A 19,153-nucleotide genomic window follows, 5' to 3' on the forward strand; every position below is an offset into this window, starting at 1 on the left:
ACTGGCAATTAATTCGATTGATGTATGAGTTCTGTGTTGGTTATGTATTTAGTGTGGACTGTTTTCGCACTTGAAAGAAAGAGAAAACAAAAATTATTATACATAATAAAAAGGCAATTTAGGTAAAAAAAAAGTGCACAACTAGGATTCCCTGTGGCGTGGACAGCTAGTCTCTTTCTTTTGAGATGTTAACAGCGATTATAAACATATAATTTCATTAAAAACATTTACTAATGACTTTCCAGGCAATGTACATTACCACAGAAAACTTATCTCTCTGTCTCTGCCATTTATATTCTACAACGAATTCATCATTAAGTTTTTGCTACGTAAAACCTAGTTTGAATATTCAGGTAGTTCATAAATTAAAGAAGTTACGAAACGTAGTTAATATATTTATATAATAAAGTAGTGGCAATATGGTCAAACACGAAAGAATTGATTATTTTCCTCAACTTTCACATGAAACACAAACACTACTACAACTTCAACCTGCAAAACGCTTGTGCAGGCTTTATTGCATTACTAGATGCAATTTTGAGTCCATTAATCTTCGCCGACTAGCTTCAGTTGTATCGCGAACTTATGTACACCTTTTCCCATTTCCGCTAGCGAATTTCAAGAGGTACGAGGTATCTTGCGCTTTGCTAACTTATATTATAAATATATTAAACAAGCATGCCTATTTTATAACTTTATATATTATATAAACCCAATATAAAAACTTAGTTTTATTGATTTTTTAGGTTAGAATATTTTTCTAAATTATTTCTTTAGTGTCATAAGTTTCGTATTTTTATCGTGTTCTAATGTGTGAATATTACATCGTCTTTTAAAATTATAATTATTTAAACATACAATTTTAAATTTAACCGACGTTTCGCGTGCTTTACAGCGTGCGTGGTCACAGTGACTGAAGACAAAGATGTGTGATGAATTCTCACAATTCGATTCTCGGTGTATAATAAAACGCCTGCTTTGTTACAACAATTATATATATTTCCAACACTTCTTATACTTAAACAACCACACAGCTTACAATTAAACGTCCGCCTTCGTCCAGCGGAACGGTCCGAATGCACTCACTTATTTTAGATCGTATCATGACGACTCGTCATTCTGTTCGTAACTGTCGGTATCGAATCAATCAACTTACTTACATCGAGTAAAACATATTAAACAAATACAATCATCAAATAATCTATACTTAAATTATAAATATTAATTATAATCATAATAAAATTTGTAAAATAATAACATATCATCATAAATTCATTACATTATAAACCCAATATAAATAGTTTTATTGAATTTTTAGCTTAGAATATTTTTCTAAATTATTTCTTTAGCTGAAAAAGTTGATGGGCAAGGTTGGCAGTAAACCGGTTGGTAGATGACTTTGCCATTTAAGAGTCTTGAAAAAATTACTGAAGCATTTTACTCAACGTCTTAGGTGTTTGAAATGAAAATCAGTGGTGCTACAATCTTTTTAAGTTTAGACCTCAGATCTGTTTCATCATCATTTGTCAATCAAAAGGGAAGTAGGTTTTTTGTACCCAAGGCAAGCCGGTTTCCTCACGCAACATTAAATGCCCACATAGATAGTGTATTGGCGCACAGCCAGGGATCGAAATTACTACCTCAGGCTTGAGAGTCTCTCACTAAGCTACCATCATGGCTAAGACATTAACTCGTATTTTGTGAAAAAACTCGTATTTTGTGAAAAACTTTGTATTTTGATAATAGCAAGATAATTAACGAAATTCGAGAGCAATGTTAAGTTACTTAAATAATTAAAAACCTTAAAAAAGTGACGATTCATTCGCGTGTCACTTTATATAAAAGGGCGCGTCTGGTGCACGGTTTTACATTTCTTTATTCCTTATCTTATGAAACAAAAGCAAAACTGATGGTATCTTATCAGTTTCAAGAACTGTAACAAAGGACACTAATCTCCAGTTAAATGCTTCAATAATTTATCTTTGTAGAGTTCACGGGTACATTTTAAAGCTAGCTTTTAACTGCGACTTTGCTATTTCAAAACTTAAAATTTCTAAATGTCCATCACTTCGATAGTAAAATTACTCAAGAATATATATTATATTAGAATTATATTATTATATTATATAGATTTATATATAATCCAATATTTAATTTTCTTAACCTAGTAGTAACAAAATAATTATCCCTGTGGTAGTATACCTTTAACGCCGGCATTTCTTCACTGTATTGGGATACTTAGTTGTTGAGCGAGGAAAGCATCAGGTCTACCATGCGTCAACTTAAAATCTAATTATAGGTACACATTTTGCATTTCAAAATATTTAAATAAAAGCGAATACAGTAATATTAACTACATATTAAGAATACGACTACACTGTCAACAAAAAATGTTGACCGTTTCATTAATTAAAATGCTTTAGACCCCGCTTATCCGACGTACGACTAATAAAATGCCATGACTGTCGCCAGACGGTTATTATCACTACAGAGTTAAACAAATTTTTAAAATATGTATAATTTAATAAAATGTATGTTTCTGGAATGCATACATCCCTTGTATATATATCAATTTTACACCATAGTATCTAATATATCTGTTAACGTTTTTACACTTTTTTATAGAACATTGCCGTTATGTGATACCACCGGCCATGGACACTCAGTGTCAGAGAACACGCGAGTGCGTTGCCGGCATTTCAAGAATTGGTACGCTTTTTTCTTAAAGGACCCTAGGACGAATTGGTTCTGAAATTCTTTAGTGGGCAGCTGATTCCACATAGTGGGTTGGGGACCGATGGACGTCCATGATACATTATTTAAAATGATTTATTAGTCTTCATTCTTCTCTTCTCGTTAGGTCTGTAATGTATTTAAAATTGTGCTAATTACAATAAAAGACAGAAGATATAAATAAAATTAAATGAAAAATAGATGTGCGATCTAACTGCAAGAAGCAGATTCTTCGACACAACCCAAATGTTCACAAAAAAATACAAAACAGATTTAGTATTAATCAAATGCCTATAAAATATCACAATAAACCTTAATAATAAAATGGCAATATAATTTCCGGTGGTTCACGTTAATCATGGATATTTACGTAAAATGTGGTTTATCGTACATTTAAATAGCTGAAACACTGCCGAATAATGACAACTGCGATAAGCACATTGAAAAGTAAAATTATTGTAATTATTATGTGTGTTTAATGGGATGAAATTACGAATTATTTAAAACCGCAATGTGCTATAAATTTATGATCTGTTAACTGTTAATTTAGAGACTGCCAAGAAGGTTGCGTTAAACGTTTAACGCTATTGGGGAGAGGGAATGGAAAGAGACCGAGCGAGAGTGAATGCTTCCTGTTTTTATTTCCACATTACGAAGTTTCACTTCTTCCTTCTACGTTGTATGATAAAATACGAACGGGGTGTATTAGTTTGTATTAACAAAACCACGATTGATTTGGTAGACATATATACATATAATGCCGACAAGGTTTTTGCTGTAATGTATATAATTAACTATGCTTCTGTTCAAGAAAAATATCACTATACAAATATAAACATACGAATTCGCAATATAGGGATTTGGTAACTAAATAAACACAGAGGGTTGAAAGAGCCGGCTCCCTTCAAGTACGTATTCCCCGCAGAGTGCGCAGATGCCCGAGAGCCATTTTAATGTAAGAGGTATCAGACTTAATTGCAACAAATAGTAGACAAAACACTTTAAATAAATCCTATTTAGTATGGCTTTAAAGTTTAGTTAGAGAATAGTAATAATATACTTATTTACTAATACTATATTTTTGTTTTCATCTTCGTGTTATTGTTCTTAACCTTTGGGGTTAAACCTCATTTAACTTTACCAATATTAAAAAAAGTATTTTATTTAGTTAGATTCTTGTGAATTACGTGGTTTGCAGGCATTCTGATTACGGCAACTTTAGTTTAAAATGTAGCCAAAGAAATCAAAACATTAAGCAAAAAATTGCCAACGTTTGACATGAAAACAGAAAATAATCAATGACGAGGTCATTTGGACGATAAATTCGTTACAAAAGTTAAGGAATGAATTTTACTGTATGAGGGGATGTCTGGATAATCCCCTCTAAGGCGCCACCCGTATATCGTCACGACTGTGAGGGTAAAAACGCTGACTACGATTCCTTCAACACAAGCTTGATATAAAGTATTGATAAAATACATCTCGTAAATTCTTATTGAATCCCTAATACGTTATCTATTATGTGAGAAGTAGGTTATCTATTTATTAACACACACATATCTTAATATATATATTTCTTGTGTGCGTGTGTATGTGACTGAACTCCTCCTAAACGACTGGACCGATTTAGACGAAATTTTTTGTGTGTGTTCAAGGGGATCTGGGAATGGTTTAGATTCACAATTTTGTCTGCTGGACAATGTTTTTTTAATTAATTTTCAATTTATTAGTTGTTGTTGATTTTGGAATGTTTTACATTGGATCCGACAGACGGCGCTACCATCGCAGTGTCAAATTTTAAATAATATTCGAATTTTAATTTTAGTCTGTCCCGAAATTAAAAAAAAGTTTTGTTATCATTGTGTTATATCGTGTGTGACCATGTGCTGGATCGTTAGATATTGTCATAACATTTGAATAATAATTTTCATCAAAATGGCTTATTAAAAATTGAAATTTTGAAATTAAAGACGTGTAGACAGGACAACGTCTGTCGGATCCGCTAGTTATGTATAATTTTATTCAATTTTTACAACAATAAAATGTTACACTTTGAAAATAGAGAAGAAAAATTTAATTACAATTGCTACTAGTAAGTTTATTATACTATTTAAAAGGTATCAGATAGGCGATTTAAATCATTTTATTAAACTATTTTTTTATGTAATACAACTGCATTAGTTTTAACTAGAGACTTAGTATTTAACTTCTTAATTAGTATGCAAGTTTTTTCACGTCCAGATATTTCTATTGTTATTGCATGGCTATATGCCATTAGTACAATTGCAAATTGATTTAAATAAAGTGTTAAAATTACCTAAATTAATAAATTATTCTTCTAGAATTTGTAGTTAAAATATAACGATGATATAATAATTGTTTTTTGTAAATTCACTCGTCTGAACCTTTATACCGTGTTGTCTAATTAGTATTTTTTATAAGTATAATTAATTAAATAAACTGTGCATGTTAAAAAAAAAATAAAGGGTTCTGTCTATGGAACAGGTTGTAGAATCCTCCACTTCAAGGTTATATAAAATTCCTTTTGTCATGAGAAAATATGAGCCATTTATTGCCCAGATTTTTCTCTAATATTAAACATTGTAAACGATTAGATACCTATTTAGACGGTAAAGCACAAAAAACATACTTTGAATAATGATATCATATACAAACTGATAGCAACTGGCAAGCTTGACGCATGATTTGTATCAAGTTGCCACCGAGTTACCCAGATTATGTGGCTTCGTATACCCGCAAATTATATAATACAAGTACTATTTTATACGTATCAAATGAAAATCGTATAAGATTCGCACCCCTATGTGATGCCCCTATTATTTTGAAATTTTGTAAAGTCTTTATAGGGTAGAAAGATAAAGCTTAGAAAATAAATTTTAGTATTTTTGTGTGCTTTCCTGATGGTGATACCCATAAACACTCTCAGAAGGCTTGAAGGCTACCACCACTCATGATAGAAAGAGTCATATTATAGATATTTTTTTTCAGTTTTACTTATTAATGCATGCAATAAATTTATTGTACATTACAATCTGTGATACGCCGTTGAAGACGTTCGTAATTATAATTAATCTACAACAAGACGGCTTTAACATAAGGCAGATTGCTCCAACTTGAAAGCCTCATTCTAAATACAGTAGACCAACGTACAATTGTAATTAAGGATCTAATCTATGTACCCAGCGTATTATAAAATCCCTCTGTGAGACCTCTATAAATTCTTACACACTTAGATTTTCGCACACATATCTGCTTTTTTATTCATTGGTCCATATGACTACAAGACATTGGAATAATTTCGACGAAGTAGTATTCTTATGCGGTACTTTCAAACGTAGAAAACATTGCTTTATTAAATTTTTTATCGTAATCCCATGTTAGGTAACGAAATAAATAGAACAATAGATATCATTGGAAGCCGCTTAAAATGCTTTCCATGTCCGAACACGTCCGGGCAAGATTTCGAACCGCCGGAACCAACATAATCAATACTGGCCAAAGAAAAATAATATGGTTAGAAAATCATTAATTTCACTTGAAAGCAGGATGCAAGCGGGCTTTGAGATTATCGAGATAATGCGGGTCATGATGTTAATAGTATGGTGATTGTATTCAACGATTTCTTGGTAAGCTTATGAAAAGTCAATGGCCAAACTGTGGTTTTAAATTGGATTGTGGTAAAAATATAGTTCAAAGGGAACATAAGTAAAATATGAAATAGAGTTTCAATCAATCAAAATATCTTTATTTATATAGGTAAACATGTACACTTTTGAACGTCAAAAAAAATTAAATTATTTGTAAATTCACATTTACTACAAGTTCGCAAGTCAAGGGCGTAGAGCGGGCAAGATCTAATGGCTATAACATTTGTTTTAAACTCCCAAAAAGGGCGGTCATAATACGTAACTATTCCAAAGTACACAACAACAATAACAATCGATTCAAAATTTAAACATTCCATTGCTTAATCGTGAAATTCGATGATCATGACTTGATCTTTCAAAATAAGAGAATTTTTCAAATCCGACATCTCGGAGTAACACAAACATAAAAGAACACATTGAGGATCTGCATTAATGTATACATTCTACTATTTTCTGTTAATATTATAATATATTAATTAATATTACTACTGTTATTATAATATATTAATTAATATTATAAAGACGAAACATGTTATTTTTTTCCTTTGTAACGTACGTTATATTTATTTTCAAAATATAAAACTAGTTTCCAGCCGTGAGGAGCAATATAACAAATTTGCAAACTTACCAACCAAATATAAGAAACCTCATGACCCAGGTAAGAGATAACTATATTTTGAGCCACGAAGCGAATTCTTCCGGATGACTCTGCGTAATGTTACCCCTAATAAATGGATCCGTGAACGACAGCGTCGCAAAAGAGCTTAATCATCGTTTAACTTTACCCAGCATCGTGGCCGATTTAAACACGATATGTAGGTTATTTAATAATCCAAAAGAAGATATGATTATGATGATTATTATTTATGATTTTGTCCCATTCGGTGTCGACACCCTTGGTCCGTGGGGTACTAGCGCGATTAGGCTTTTTAGGGAATTATCAAAAAAGTCAGTCGACATCACAGGAGAACGAAGAGCTGGCAGCTACCTCGCACAAAGAATTAGTCTAGCTTTTCAAAGGGGGAACGTTTTTATTGTACCACCAAATGTTACCGTAAATGTATTAATTGTTTCATAGATAATTGCTGCAAAGAATTCCATTAGAAAATACATATAAGAATTTATTGGCAATCGATTCCTAATATTAGTTTACTAAGCTATCAATTATTATTTTAATTGTTTAATTAATTTTCCAGTTTAATAAACACATAACGCCACAGAACTCGACAGTTTTACCTAAATGTTTTCAATTATAAAACCCTGTGAGTCAATGTTTCAAAATTGTTTTCAATATGTTTCAAAAGCTTTAATTGCGATTTTTGATTGAACTTTTAATAACCACTGTAATATTAAACTAATTGCATTTATGGATACTTTTTAATCGAATCGATTAATCATTTATATTAAATACAACGTACGTACTGTTATTATACAATATTTAAAATTTACATAAACATTTAGTTTAGGCCTTTAAAATGATCCAATTCTTCTCATGGTTACTTTAATTTTGTCAAATATACTGGTATTACCGACTGGTTATATAATTATCAGCATTTGCTTTACCAAAAACCCCGAATCATAAAAATAAAAAGCAAAACAGAACGTTGAAGTTGTTAGTTTTCTTCATAACTTAATTCAATCTAATAATATTTAAAAAAAAAACATTTGACACTCAATATTATACAACGTCTAAAATATTATTGCTAACGATCAAAACAATTCGTATTGCATAAAAGCAATCTCCTAAGCACACATGGTGACTTCATAAATCTTATGTCAGATCGCTACATCGGGCTATCATAAATAGGACGGGTATGTATGTCAAAACATGGGGATATGGGCGACGTCTCCCGCGCCTGCGTCACCATGAGATAATGAGAAAAAAAAGATTTATGATCAAATGTAATCAAATTTTATTACACTCTATGACCCTCGCCATTAGACATCGAAATAATTTTGTTAATGCATTTTGAAAGCTACAAATTGTGGAGCTTATTCTTTGTGTGTTATAAGCTCCGAAATATTATTAAAAATAACTTTATGAGATAAAAATATAAGTACAATTAAAATGAGATATATTTGCAATAGTTTTAATAACATAGATTTCATAAGGTTTAGTTTTTGTAGGTATTAGTTTTGGTGTTACTTTTGATTTTACCTTGTGTTTAATTAAATAAATAGAAATACGAATACAAAATCGAATTCACCTTTAAACAGAAATCTATAACACCCTACAAATCATATAGCAAATTTATTGTGAAACAAAAATTATTTAATATTAAAATCTATTAAGTTATTACAATATAACAATACCTACATGACTCTATTAAATTGATTTTATTACGAGATTGTTTTAACTTAAACGTAGTTGTAATTCTACGTCATATTACCATAAAGTGTTCGGAGGTTATATTGTTAGAATAAACGCGGCTTAAACTCACAACCCTCTCATCCTACTTGGCCTTCTTCGAAGCTTTTTGACCCAATTATAACAAAAAATATATTTTAAAGCATGTAAGCTTGGCACTTTTGACGAGGTATAGCTTGCACATTATAATTATTGTTCAAAGCTGACCCAGTCACGGACGTCACTCAGTACGCCTCGCTCTGGACATGACAGATTGTTAATTAATTTAATAAGTAACAACTTGACAACGCTCAACATGCCACAGACGCAACAAATTACTATTTTTAAACCGTGAAGGTTTTATTGTTTTTATTAATCAACTAGGTCCGTCACTTTCTTTATTTAATTTAGTTGTTTAATCAAACTCTTCTTAAATAAAAGCCTGTTTCATTAATAATAATATTCAATTCTGAGCTAAAGTAAACAGTTACGAACTACAACCAACTCCTACAACTCCTACAACCCATCTTTGCCAACAGTCTGTCAGTCTTTTCATGCTATTTCTACCACATCACCCCTTTTTTTAGTCTGCCCACGCTTCAACTTTAATAGTATGAATATAAATATTACGATACCAGACCATACATACCCTAATCTAAACACTAGTACCTAAAGAGGGTGCCGCAAAAGGGCCGCTGCCCATATTGAAGAGACTTGAATTAGTTATTCAGTTGATTATAAGTCCCCTTTAGCCACTCTATCATTATCGTTTTTCTTTATGCACGTGCCGACATTGGCAACACAACCCTCCGATGTCAAATCAAGGCCGCAGGAGGCAGTTAAATTTTAGAAAGGAAGACTGGCGCACTAGGAAATTTTTATATCAACATTTGATCTTCCCCGAGGAACTCATACACATATGAGTAAAGAGTTGGTCCAGTCAAAAAAAAATGGTCGTAGATTTTCTTCGTAAATTTACGTATAATAACTATTTTGACGCGTTATAATTGGTTCCTTTGATCGTGTTTATTGTCTAGAACTATTTCTGTACTAATTGTATAAGTTGCTTATTATCAGCATAATAAAAGCACGTTTAGCGCTATTTGTCGATGCTCACAAGAGAGGCAATAAATAGGTTATCTTTTACAAAGATAAGTACCGACGCCGACGTCACTTCTGTTGAATGAGATCGAAAAGGGTAATCGTAAATATAATTCTCAACAGCCCTGAGTACACAGTCAATTATGAAAGGCAACACCCGAACTTATATACGTCTAACAGGAACTAAAAACTCTTTCAATTTAATTATACTTATAGGTGGGAGTTTGAGCTGAAGAATTTTTGAGTCTTAATGCGTAATTTTTAAAGAAACTATGACTATCACAATGAAATTAACTTTTGCCTTATAGTCTCAAGGAAACACGGCCGTTGACTCCATAATTACGATGTTATTTTATAAACTTAAAAAATAATCAAAATTTCGTGAGTTAGATTAACAATTTCAAAATGTAGGCTAAGCATTTTTCAATTAATATATTTGAAGAATTTTAACTTCGCTGTAAAAGAACAAGCAATTCTTCCAACAGGAAGAACAAAACATACTCCCAAGACTTATAAAAGTGACGCCACATTACTTCAGAACGTGATGCATTATTCGCGGACATTGCATTCCTCAAGAGTTCACGCGGCAGTAAGTGTGTGTATGCATGCGTATATTGTAAACATTCAAACCAGATGAAAGCTGGCGCCTCTGCCACTTATCGGCCTTACATTCATTCCGTAATTGTCACCATCCCGAAATAGATATTACATTATTGTTACGAAGAGAAAAACGCGCCCAAACGTCAATGCCAAGTATGTCACTTGAGTTCATTAACACAAGCAAATTGTCTCTTTGAAATTGTAATTTGGCAACGTTCAGCTTTAATATAGTCTGTAGATTCTCTATGCATTAGCGAACAGCATGTTCTGAATGCGCAGGTACCACTTGATGAGAATTTAACGAGCTGTCGCGATTTACAAGAGATTTATCCCTGTACGGTCCCAGAACTGTTAAATATGGTTCACTATTTATTACACTCGTACAAAAGGTAATAATGTAGAGCACAGAGCAGTGTTTGCCTAGTGGTTTGAACGTGTGACCCTAATCCCTGAATGGGGTTCCCTGGCTGTGCAATGGAATTTCTGTCTGCGTGTATGGATATTCATGAAAGAAGGAAAACGTCGTGAAGGAACCGGTACGCCTTAGAACCAAGTTGACTGCATATGTCTGGCACAGAAGATCACCTACATGCCGTTTAGAAATGATCACAAAACAGATACAAAATTCTGAGGGCCTTTTTTATTATTGCATCGCCTTCCTTAAATAAACTGACATTTCAATTAAAAAAATTTTCAAATAAAAGACCCCTAATGAACCATAGAGCCACACTTATATTTGTTATTATCTGACGTATATTTTTAACTTGTATGTGATTTAAAACGCTCTCTGGATATTCTCAAGCCGATCCAGTTTACGTAAAAAACTTTAAAAGGCCAGGTGCGCTCAGCATCCGCCTTTTAATCTGAACTTGAAAAAAAAACCAGTTGCAGCTTGAGACGCTTCACGTGTTTTAAACGAGATTGCATAGTTTTTAAACTGTACCAATAACGTTTATAAAATTATATTATATTATCTTTGGTTAACGAGACCTACATATATATAACTTCTTTGAAACATTGAAGTGTTTAAATAATGTAATGAATTCGTTCTTTTTATCGTGTTTTTATACGTTAAAGTAACACCTAGAATTTCTTAGTTAATAAAATTAGGTGATTAATAGATTAAAGAGATATTTTTTACTATGAAAACCAGTAGTGTTAGGTACTTGAGCTTTACGTGTGATATATCGAGATAAATCTTCAAGATATATTTTTCGCGCAGAGTAATATCGGTTAGAATAAAATCACATAAACACGTATAAATAAAAGCTCCTAAAGGAGTAGCAAAATTGAAGAAACATAACTTTTCTCAGCTTTTCCTCTACATGTAAAGTTTGGTTCTCAGATAAGTGTGTCAATACTTTCAAAGTAAAAAGGTTATTCTCAAGAGACAAACTTGCTTTTGAAAGAAAAAAAGAAAATAACTAACATAAATTTGTTAGGATTTATATTGATAAATCCCATCGGTATTCGTCTTTTTAGATTTATCTTTCAGAAATCAAATATATTTACGATAATGCCACTGGGACTTGCACTTACTAGCAATTGTGTCTTTCTTGAATCATATTGTCATCGCTTTCTACCAATCAGAGTCCAATCCGCAAACCTTTTAGACCAGGTACCTGCGCTTGCGCTGAACACCTGTCTTGCAATCCATACACGACATACAGAATTACGATCGATTTCTAACAAAATTAAAACGTTTATAATTAGAGAATACCTTATCAGGTAAAGCTATACAGACAAGTGACAATTGTACATTCATTATAGTAAATTCCTTGGAAGTACGCTTTTAATAAAAGCTTTAACCAATTAAACAATGTAGCGGCAGTAAAAACAAAACGATTCGTAACCAATTTGTGGTGAGTCACTCGCCGTCATGGGAATTAAATTTAATTGTTGGTCTTTCTTTATGTCTAGCCAGAGAACTTGTTCAGACCTCGAAACGTAAGAAACGTACAATTTCTTTATAAGTATCTATTAGCAGTTAATACAATTCTCAGGTATAGGACGACAGAGTCAGATATTTGCTGTAATATTTTCAGTTAATACTGATGTATTTGTTGAACTAAGCTTTACGTCAAAAGCGGCATGTAAGTGCAACAAATTAAGCGGCAACTCAAGAAAACTGAACTTACCGGTTAAAAGCAGGATTATTAGGCCCCACATGATTCCAGCCAAACGATTTAGGGTTTTACACTGGAGCCATAATCTCATTTAACAAATACCAATGTTTACGCGACTCAGCTGACGTCTTCACGTTCGCCAATCAACCAAACACTCGCGCACTGCAGGACCCGCACGCTGCAGTGTCAACGACCACGGGAAAATAGTTGTCACTTCTTACAAGAAGAGTTACTTCGGTTTAAATTTCAAATGAATTCATCGTTGAATTTGACAGATGTAATGATAGTAACATTCACATGGCCCCAATGACTAGACGAGCTCGGAGCGCGATCGCAGCGCACGACGGCTGACTCGCGAGTTAGCGGAGTGAACCGAGTGCGGGGGCCGAGGCATGCGCACCGCGCCCGCACCGCACCACGATATTGACCGACGCCTCCTTCCCACATCGAACATCCTTAACTAGGCACTACGAATTCTCCTTTGAAAAATCCCTCGATTCCCCCTACGGAGATAGGCCACGTTTACGGAATCTCTACGTGATATAGAACAGCTGCCGTCAGTCTTAATTTATTCAACACTGCATTGTGAATACAATAATTGTGTTTTTTTTTTTAATTTATATTTAGTACCATAAAATACGTTACGTTACTAGCGTTTTATTTTACGTTTAATGGGGAATTAATATAATTTTGGTTGTATAACCAAAAGTATAGTATCTTTAATGCTAGTATAACAAACTAAAACCAATAGTTATGACAATTTTATACTTTATTTCCTGTAAAATTGTTACATTTAAATTATTTTATAACTGACTATTTCTAAGATGATTTCATACTGTATTATGATATAACGCTATCGTTGGGTCACAATGTCTGACACGTTTAAGAGTTTATAAGGTCAACAAAAACCGTATATCTCATTTACCCATATTTTCATAGTTTGCCTGCCAAATACAAATTAGAGCAATGGCTACAGTCCAGAATATGTAGTCTGAAATTTACGGACAAACATAATGAAATGAGTAACAACATAACATTAAATGTTTGTTTGAAGTAAATTATTCTTGTTGATATCAGAAACTGAACGAACTATATTTTTAAAATAGTTGATTAATTTATACTAATAATTAATAATTCCCGGTAACATAAGTCAGTAAAACTGAAAACACTAAAGTTTCGGATGTAAGCGAAAGTAAACGGAAATTGTTATAATAGCTCAAGTCATTTACTATAATCAACAACTCTAAAGAAGAACGGCTGTAAATAAATTTAAATGTTATATATTCCAGTATTTAAGAAACAATTTAAAGTTTTCAAGTATTTAAAGTAGGTGTTGAGTAACAAAGAATTGCACTACAATAGTGAATCTGTGATACAGCCTCACGGTACTTAACTCAGGCTTTATATCCAGTAAAATATAGGGAATTTAAAGGAATATAGGTTATGTCGTTCATTTATTCAGTTTTACTTAAATTTAAAACAGTTTACCGTTACTTATTCCCGATAGGCGTGTAGCATACTAAATAATTTAATACTTATATTATATTATGTAGGTTTTTGTATGGTTTTTTGGTTTCGTTTAGTGTGGATAAACAGAATAATGTCAGTATCGGTCTGGTTAAATATTATTAAACGAAAAACAAACAGCTGAAGTTGCTATTTTTTTTCAAATATAGTGTAAACATAACTAGACTATTTCTTTTATTTTTTATTTACTTTCTTCGTGTTAATTAGTCTTTCATTTTAAGTTCAGTTTCATTACTTGCTATGAGTAATGTGCTCCCCTGGACCCCTGCGTACGTACGAATATTAAAGAGTTTGTTTTTACTTCAACTTGTACTTATTTAGTCTTGATATGATTCAAAAGTGTATGGGAAACTTGTAACATTGTCTTCTCAGGAACACACGAATATACCTACTCTAAAATACATACAACAAGACATAAATATAATATCATTTAGAAGTAATATAGGTGAAAAGGCAGCCTTACAGGCGAGGTTATTTCAAAAGCAACAATGACCAATGTTCTATGGTTTCTTTTAATTTCATGTCAATTTATTTATTTAACTAATGTCCGTAACTATAAACTACGTTTACTTAAGGGTATTGCAGTAAACACGATCATTATATTACATACATTATATTTATTATTATTGGATTTAAAAATTATAAACTGTAAGATTATTTTATCAAACTTATTTAAAGAGATATTTTATTTAATGACTAATTGATTAAATGGATTTTTATATAGAGACGTGTTTACTTGTGTAAATTGATGTGTAGTTGATGCGAAAAATCTTGATTCCTGGTGAAAGAAAAGTAATAGTTCTAACAAAGACGGGTTAATGGTACGGCATCGCTACCCTATGGGATTCATCAGCATTTCTAGTGCATACACTATATTTTGATAGTGGATCGATGATGGGCGTACCTTGACCTTCTCCAATTCTTTAACCGCATATAAATTTCGTTTCGGCCCGGAGATACTCATTTTGTTACATTTTCATTATCTTATGAAGACTGTCGAATAAATCAGCATTTTGACAATGCGTCAGAATTTTGCAAAAGAAAACACAAAAGATTGTCTCACTTTACCAGTTTACGAACACGCAGATAGGTAATACCTACTAATCAAGATTATTTATAATGGTCACTGCTGATAATCAGCAATCTTACCACATATCTTTAAGAGCAATTACAATAGGTAACTCAATTGTAAGTCAATTGGCGGGCGTTGATATTATTCAATAACATACCTACTGATACTTTTGTATTAACAGGGGGCAAACGGGCAAGAGGCTTACCTGGCGTTGAGTGATTCCGCCGAACGTCGCCAATGTCAGAAAAATCGCAAGTTCGTTACAGGCCTTTTAAGAATTGGTCCGAAAATACTTCAGTAGGCAGCTAGTTCTAAATAGTGATTTAAGTGAGATAGCTGAAGTGCTGGCCCTAGTTGGAAAACTCAATAAATAAATCGGGAGCACCAAATATTTTATGTATTACCTATATATAAATAATTTGATAAAAAAAGAGTGTAGAGTGTGTGTACACTCGTTAGAAGTTATACTTTTTTGGCGTATGAAAAAAAGAACTAAAATGCAGTAGTGATTAACGATAAATATTAAAATTTAAAGATTTTATTTAAACAAATTATTAGTAAATACTATCACCATCGTATATGAAATTGATTTAAAAACACCAAAATAATATTTATATTTTCACACTGTTTATTTATACTGTTACGAAACACGTGTTCTAAATATAAAAATACTAGAATATACAACTTGAACATTGTTATCGATTATCATGCCACCTAGACGTAACTTTACGATGTCGAATTTAGGTGTTAGTGGTGTGCGCGCGCATCGTAAAAATTTACTCTCATCATTTTTCTCCATCGCGACAAAAGAACTTCAAAAATTCTATTAAAACTGTACTAAAATAAATGTGATGACCAGAAAAATATAGGCGTAGGACTCAATTAAACGTTCTTTCAGGTTCATACCAGTCACAAAAAACGCCGTCGAATTTCGACTTCAGTCAGAAAGGAATAAATAAAATATGAACTTATATAATTTAATATTTATGCAACTACATAATAAAAACAAATTAGTTCTTTAAAGAGTTCTCCTTTTCAAGTTTGATCTTCGTCCATGCTTGTAAAAATTGCTTTCTGATTTCAAATGCTATAACCGCGGTTGCCATCCCCGTGTTAAGACTATCTACTCCTTTTTGTAATGGAATATTTAATCTCATACCATCTTTTTCCAATGCAAATCTGTAACAATATAATTATATGCGAAAAACATAAGCTAAATGATTAAATATATAATCACATGAGTATGGGCTATTTGACAAGATTTTAAGTCATGTCCGATTATTTATTAAGTGACTGATAGAAGCTAGACTAATAATTGTTATAATGCGTTAAAAAAAATAGCATGTCCATAGTCCATCCTTCCTTCGAGTATTTAGTGTCATGCAACAAACTGAAAGACTTATCATTGAAACAGATTTTCTGCTTCTCAGAGAAATCAATCTCATTAAATTCCAAGTTATGGAACAATGCAAATTTAAATTTAATGTTTGTTTTCACTCCAATTACCTATAGCTATCTTCACTTATCCCTTCAGTCTCACCACCAATCACAAGTGTAATGTGATTTAAACTTGGGAATTCCACCCCATAATATGGCAACAATGGTATTTGTGACATCAAACTGGTATCTGAGTCTAATTCGCTGTCAGCAACATTACTATCAGCTACAAATATAGATGTATTAGGATTGAGAATATTCGGAATATCCTCCCAAACTACTGAAGTGTGAATTGGTTGTCGAAAATGCGCACCAGCAGCACTTCTTATCACTTTTGGATCCCACAGGTCAACACATCCTGAAAAAATAATTTATTAATAATCTGTAGGTCAATTCTCTTTTGGTAATTGATTTTTTAGAACAAAGACTTCCTCCACAAAAGCATGTATACCCCAACCTAGCACTATTTTGACCTATTCCTGGGTGCAAGATAAAAAAAAGTAAAAAATCAAAGCCTAGTATATACTAATAGCAAAATCTGATGACTGTATTACAATGATTTTAATTAATAATCAGTATTAATGAAACAATTAATGACACTCATAATTAAGGCATAGTTTTCCCTTACCCCCTTTAATTTAAAAAATATTGTAAATATCAGATAACCATAGATTTTAATTTAATAAAGTTTTTACCTTTTGTCAAAAGTACACTTTCACAGCCTGCTCCCACTGCTGCCCTCAGGATTGCACCAAGATTACCAGGAACTCTTATATTATCACAAATAAATGTCATTGGCAATGGTCTTGATTTGGGCTTTATATTTTCAATACTTGGCAGTTCAAATACACCTAAAACAGGGAGTTTGGGTATAAAAATAACATTTAATAAGGTTTAAAATATATATAATTTCTGGTTAAGAGATGAGTGAAATCTTATTTATAAAATAAGTACCACTGAAAACAATGCTCAACCAATATCATTGAATATGATGTTATTAAATTTGGGACCACATATAAAATAATTTAAGAAGTAAAATTTTACCAAATATCCCAGGTGGTGTTTCAACATCTGACCACTTTTCTATCTCTTTGTATGATATTTTATATATCTCTACTCCTGTATTAGGTAAAAATGGGTGCAAAGCACTTAAGTCTTTTGTTTGACTAAATATGACATACTTTAATTTGCACTTCGCTTCTAGTCCATCTACAATCAAGCGCCATCCTTCAACAAGCATTTGATTTGTGCGTACTCTTTCTTTTTTAGATTTTAATTTAACTAAAAGTGAACTGAAACAATAAATGTCATAAGTAATTGGTAAGGTTTAAAAACTCATGACTGTAGAATCAGTACTGGCATAATTATATTACTATAAAACATTACCTTATTCTGCTATCATTTTCCTTTAACTTCTCATAGATAATATCTCCATTATCATCAAATACTTTTTTTTGGTTAAGATAAAAATTTCTCCGTTTCAGTTTATTCTCTTTTTTCTTTCTAATATCTTCTGACACTTTTATAGGTAATTGAGCAGTACTAGTGTTTTCTTGCTGGTTCAAATTGTCAGAGTTATCTTGTTTTGCCAATTTTTTTTGTTGCTTTTCATGTGTATTGTTTAGATTGGTATTTACAGTTTTTGTTTGAAACTTTGTAGGCCCAAGTTCTATAATTTTTTCCTTTTTAAGTGTGACATCTTCTTTATGCTCAAATGGTAGAATAACTTTAGCAGGGTTTCTATGCACCCATCTGGAATATAACCTAGCAGAACTTATACATACATTGGAAACTTTTAAAGTTCTAAACACACCGTAAATATTTGCAGACATAATTACACCAAGAGCAAAACTGATATATTTCTTATTATTTATGGGTCAATTAGTATTTAGATTTCAGTTACATGATAAACTTAAACAAAATGTTTAATGTATAGGTAATAGGAATTTTAGGAGTTAGGGGTGTGACGATCGACACAATACTCGAACTATAATATATATAGTAATACTCGTTACGACCCGACCAATCGGATCGTATCGAGTTCGAGTTTATAATAATTGATCTCAATTCCACTCATCAAATATACGATCCAAATTCAGTTGTATAAACGCATTGTAAAATAGGATGCCTACAATTGTATAAATAGAAAGTATTGTTCGTTCATGTTTTAAGTGTAAACGAAAATACATATAAATCCAAGTTTCCATTAACTTGGGTTGAAAAGTGAAATATTTCATACTACAGCATAGCGTGACATTAAAGAGTAACAGATTTCAAATATTTTATAGAATAACCTAAAAAGTTTTTAAATATTTTAAGTTTAAAAATTCAACAACGATTAAGTACTCTATACATATATCGAATACTATACACTATATTTTTAATTTGTTGCAATGTGTTAAGGTTGGAGCTTTTTAAAGTCAGGTCATCCTAAAAAAATGTATCTCTATTCCAACTATGCTGAATAGGGATGAAAGTTTAATGAAGTATGAGTAGTGAATACGCGAAATGTAAACTAATTGAAATCGTATTTTACCCCACA

General features: G+C 32.0%; 2 protein-coding genes across 3 annotated transcripts in view; both read right to left on the bottom strand.

Annotated features, from left to right (window-relative positions):
* The window catches only part of LOC110994636 (transmembrane protein 132E), a 77,849-nt gene extending 64,914 nt beyond the window's left edge, over window positions 1-12,935 (bottom strand). For both annotated transcript variants that reach the window (XM_022261414.2, XM_022261413.2), the window contains exon 1: window positions 12,588-12,935. In XM_022261414.2, coding sequence (XP_022117106.2) covers window positions 12,588-12,666 — 79 coding nt within the window. In that variant the 5' untranslated portion in view covers window positions 12,667-12,935. The remainder of the gene's footprint in view (window positions 1-12,587) is intronic.
* Window positions 12,936-16,137: 3,202 nt separating this feature from the next.
* LOC110994631 (rRNA methyltransferase 3, mitochondrial) lies at window positions 16,138-18,581 on the bottom strand. The gene is made up of 5 exons (XM_022261409.2): window positions 17,998-18,581; window positions 17,656-17,903; window positions 17,307-17,462; window positions 16,681-16,969; window positions 16,138-16,353 (listed from the first exon to the last, which is right to left on the bottom strand). Exons 1-5 carry the CDS (start codon window positions 18,441-18,443, stop codon window positions 16,185-16,187), a joined length of 1,308 nt encoding a protein of 435 aa, XP_022117101.2. The 5' UTR covers window positions 18,444-18,581; the 3' UTR covers window positions 16,138-16,184.
* Window positions 18,582-19,153: the final 572 nt, after the last annotated feature.

This window comes from Pieris rapae, chromosome 7 (genome assembly GCF_905147795.1).
Source record: "Pieris rapae chromosome 7, ilPieRapa1.1, whole genome shotgun sequence".
Lineage (NCBI taxonomy): Eukaryota > Metazoa > Arthropoda > Insecta > Lepidoptera > Pieridae > Pieris > Pieris rapae.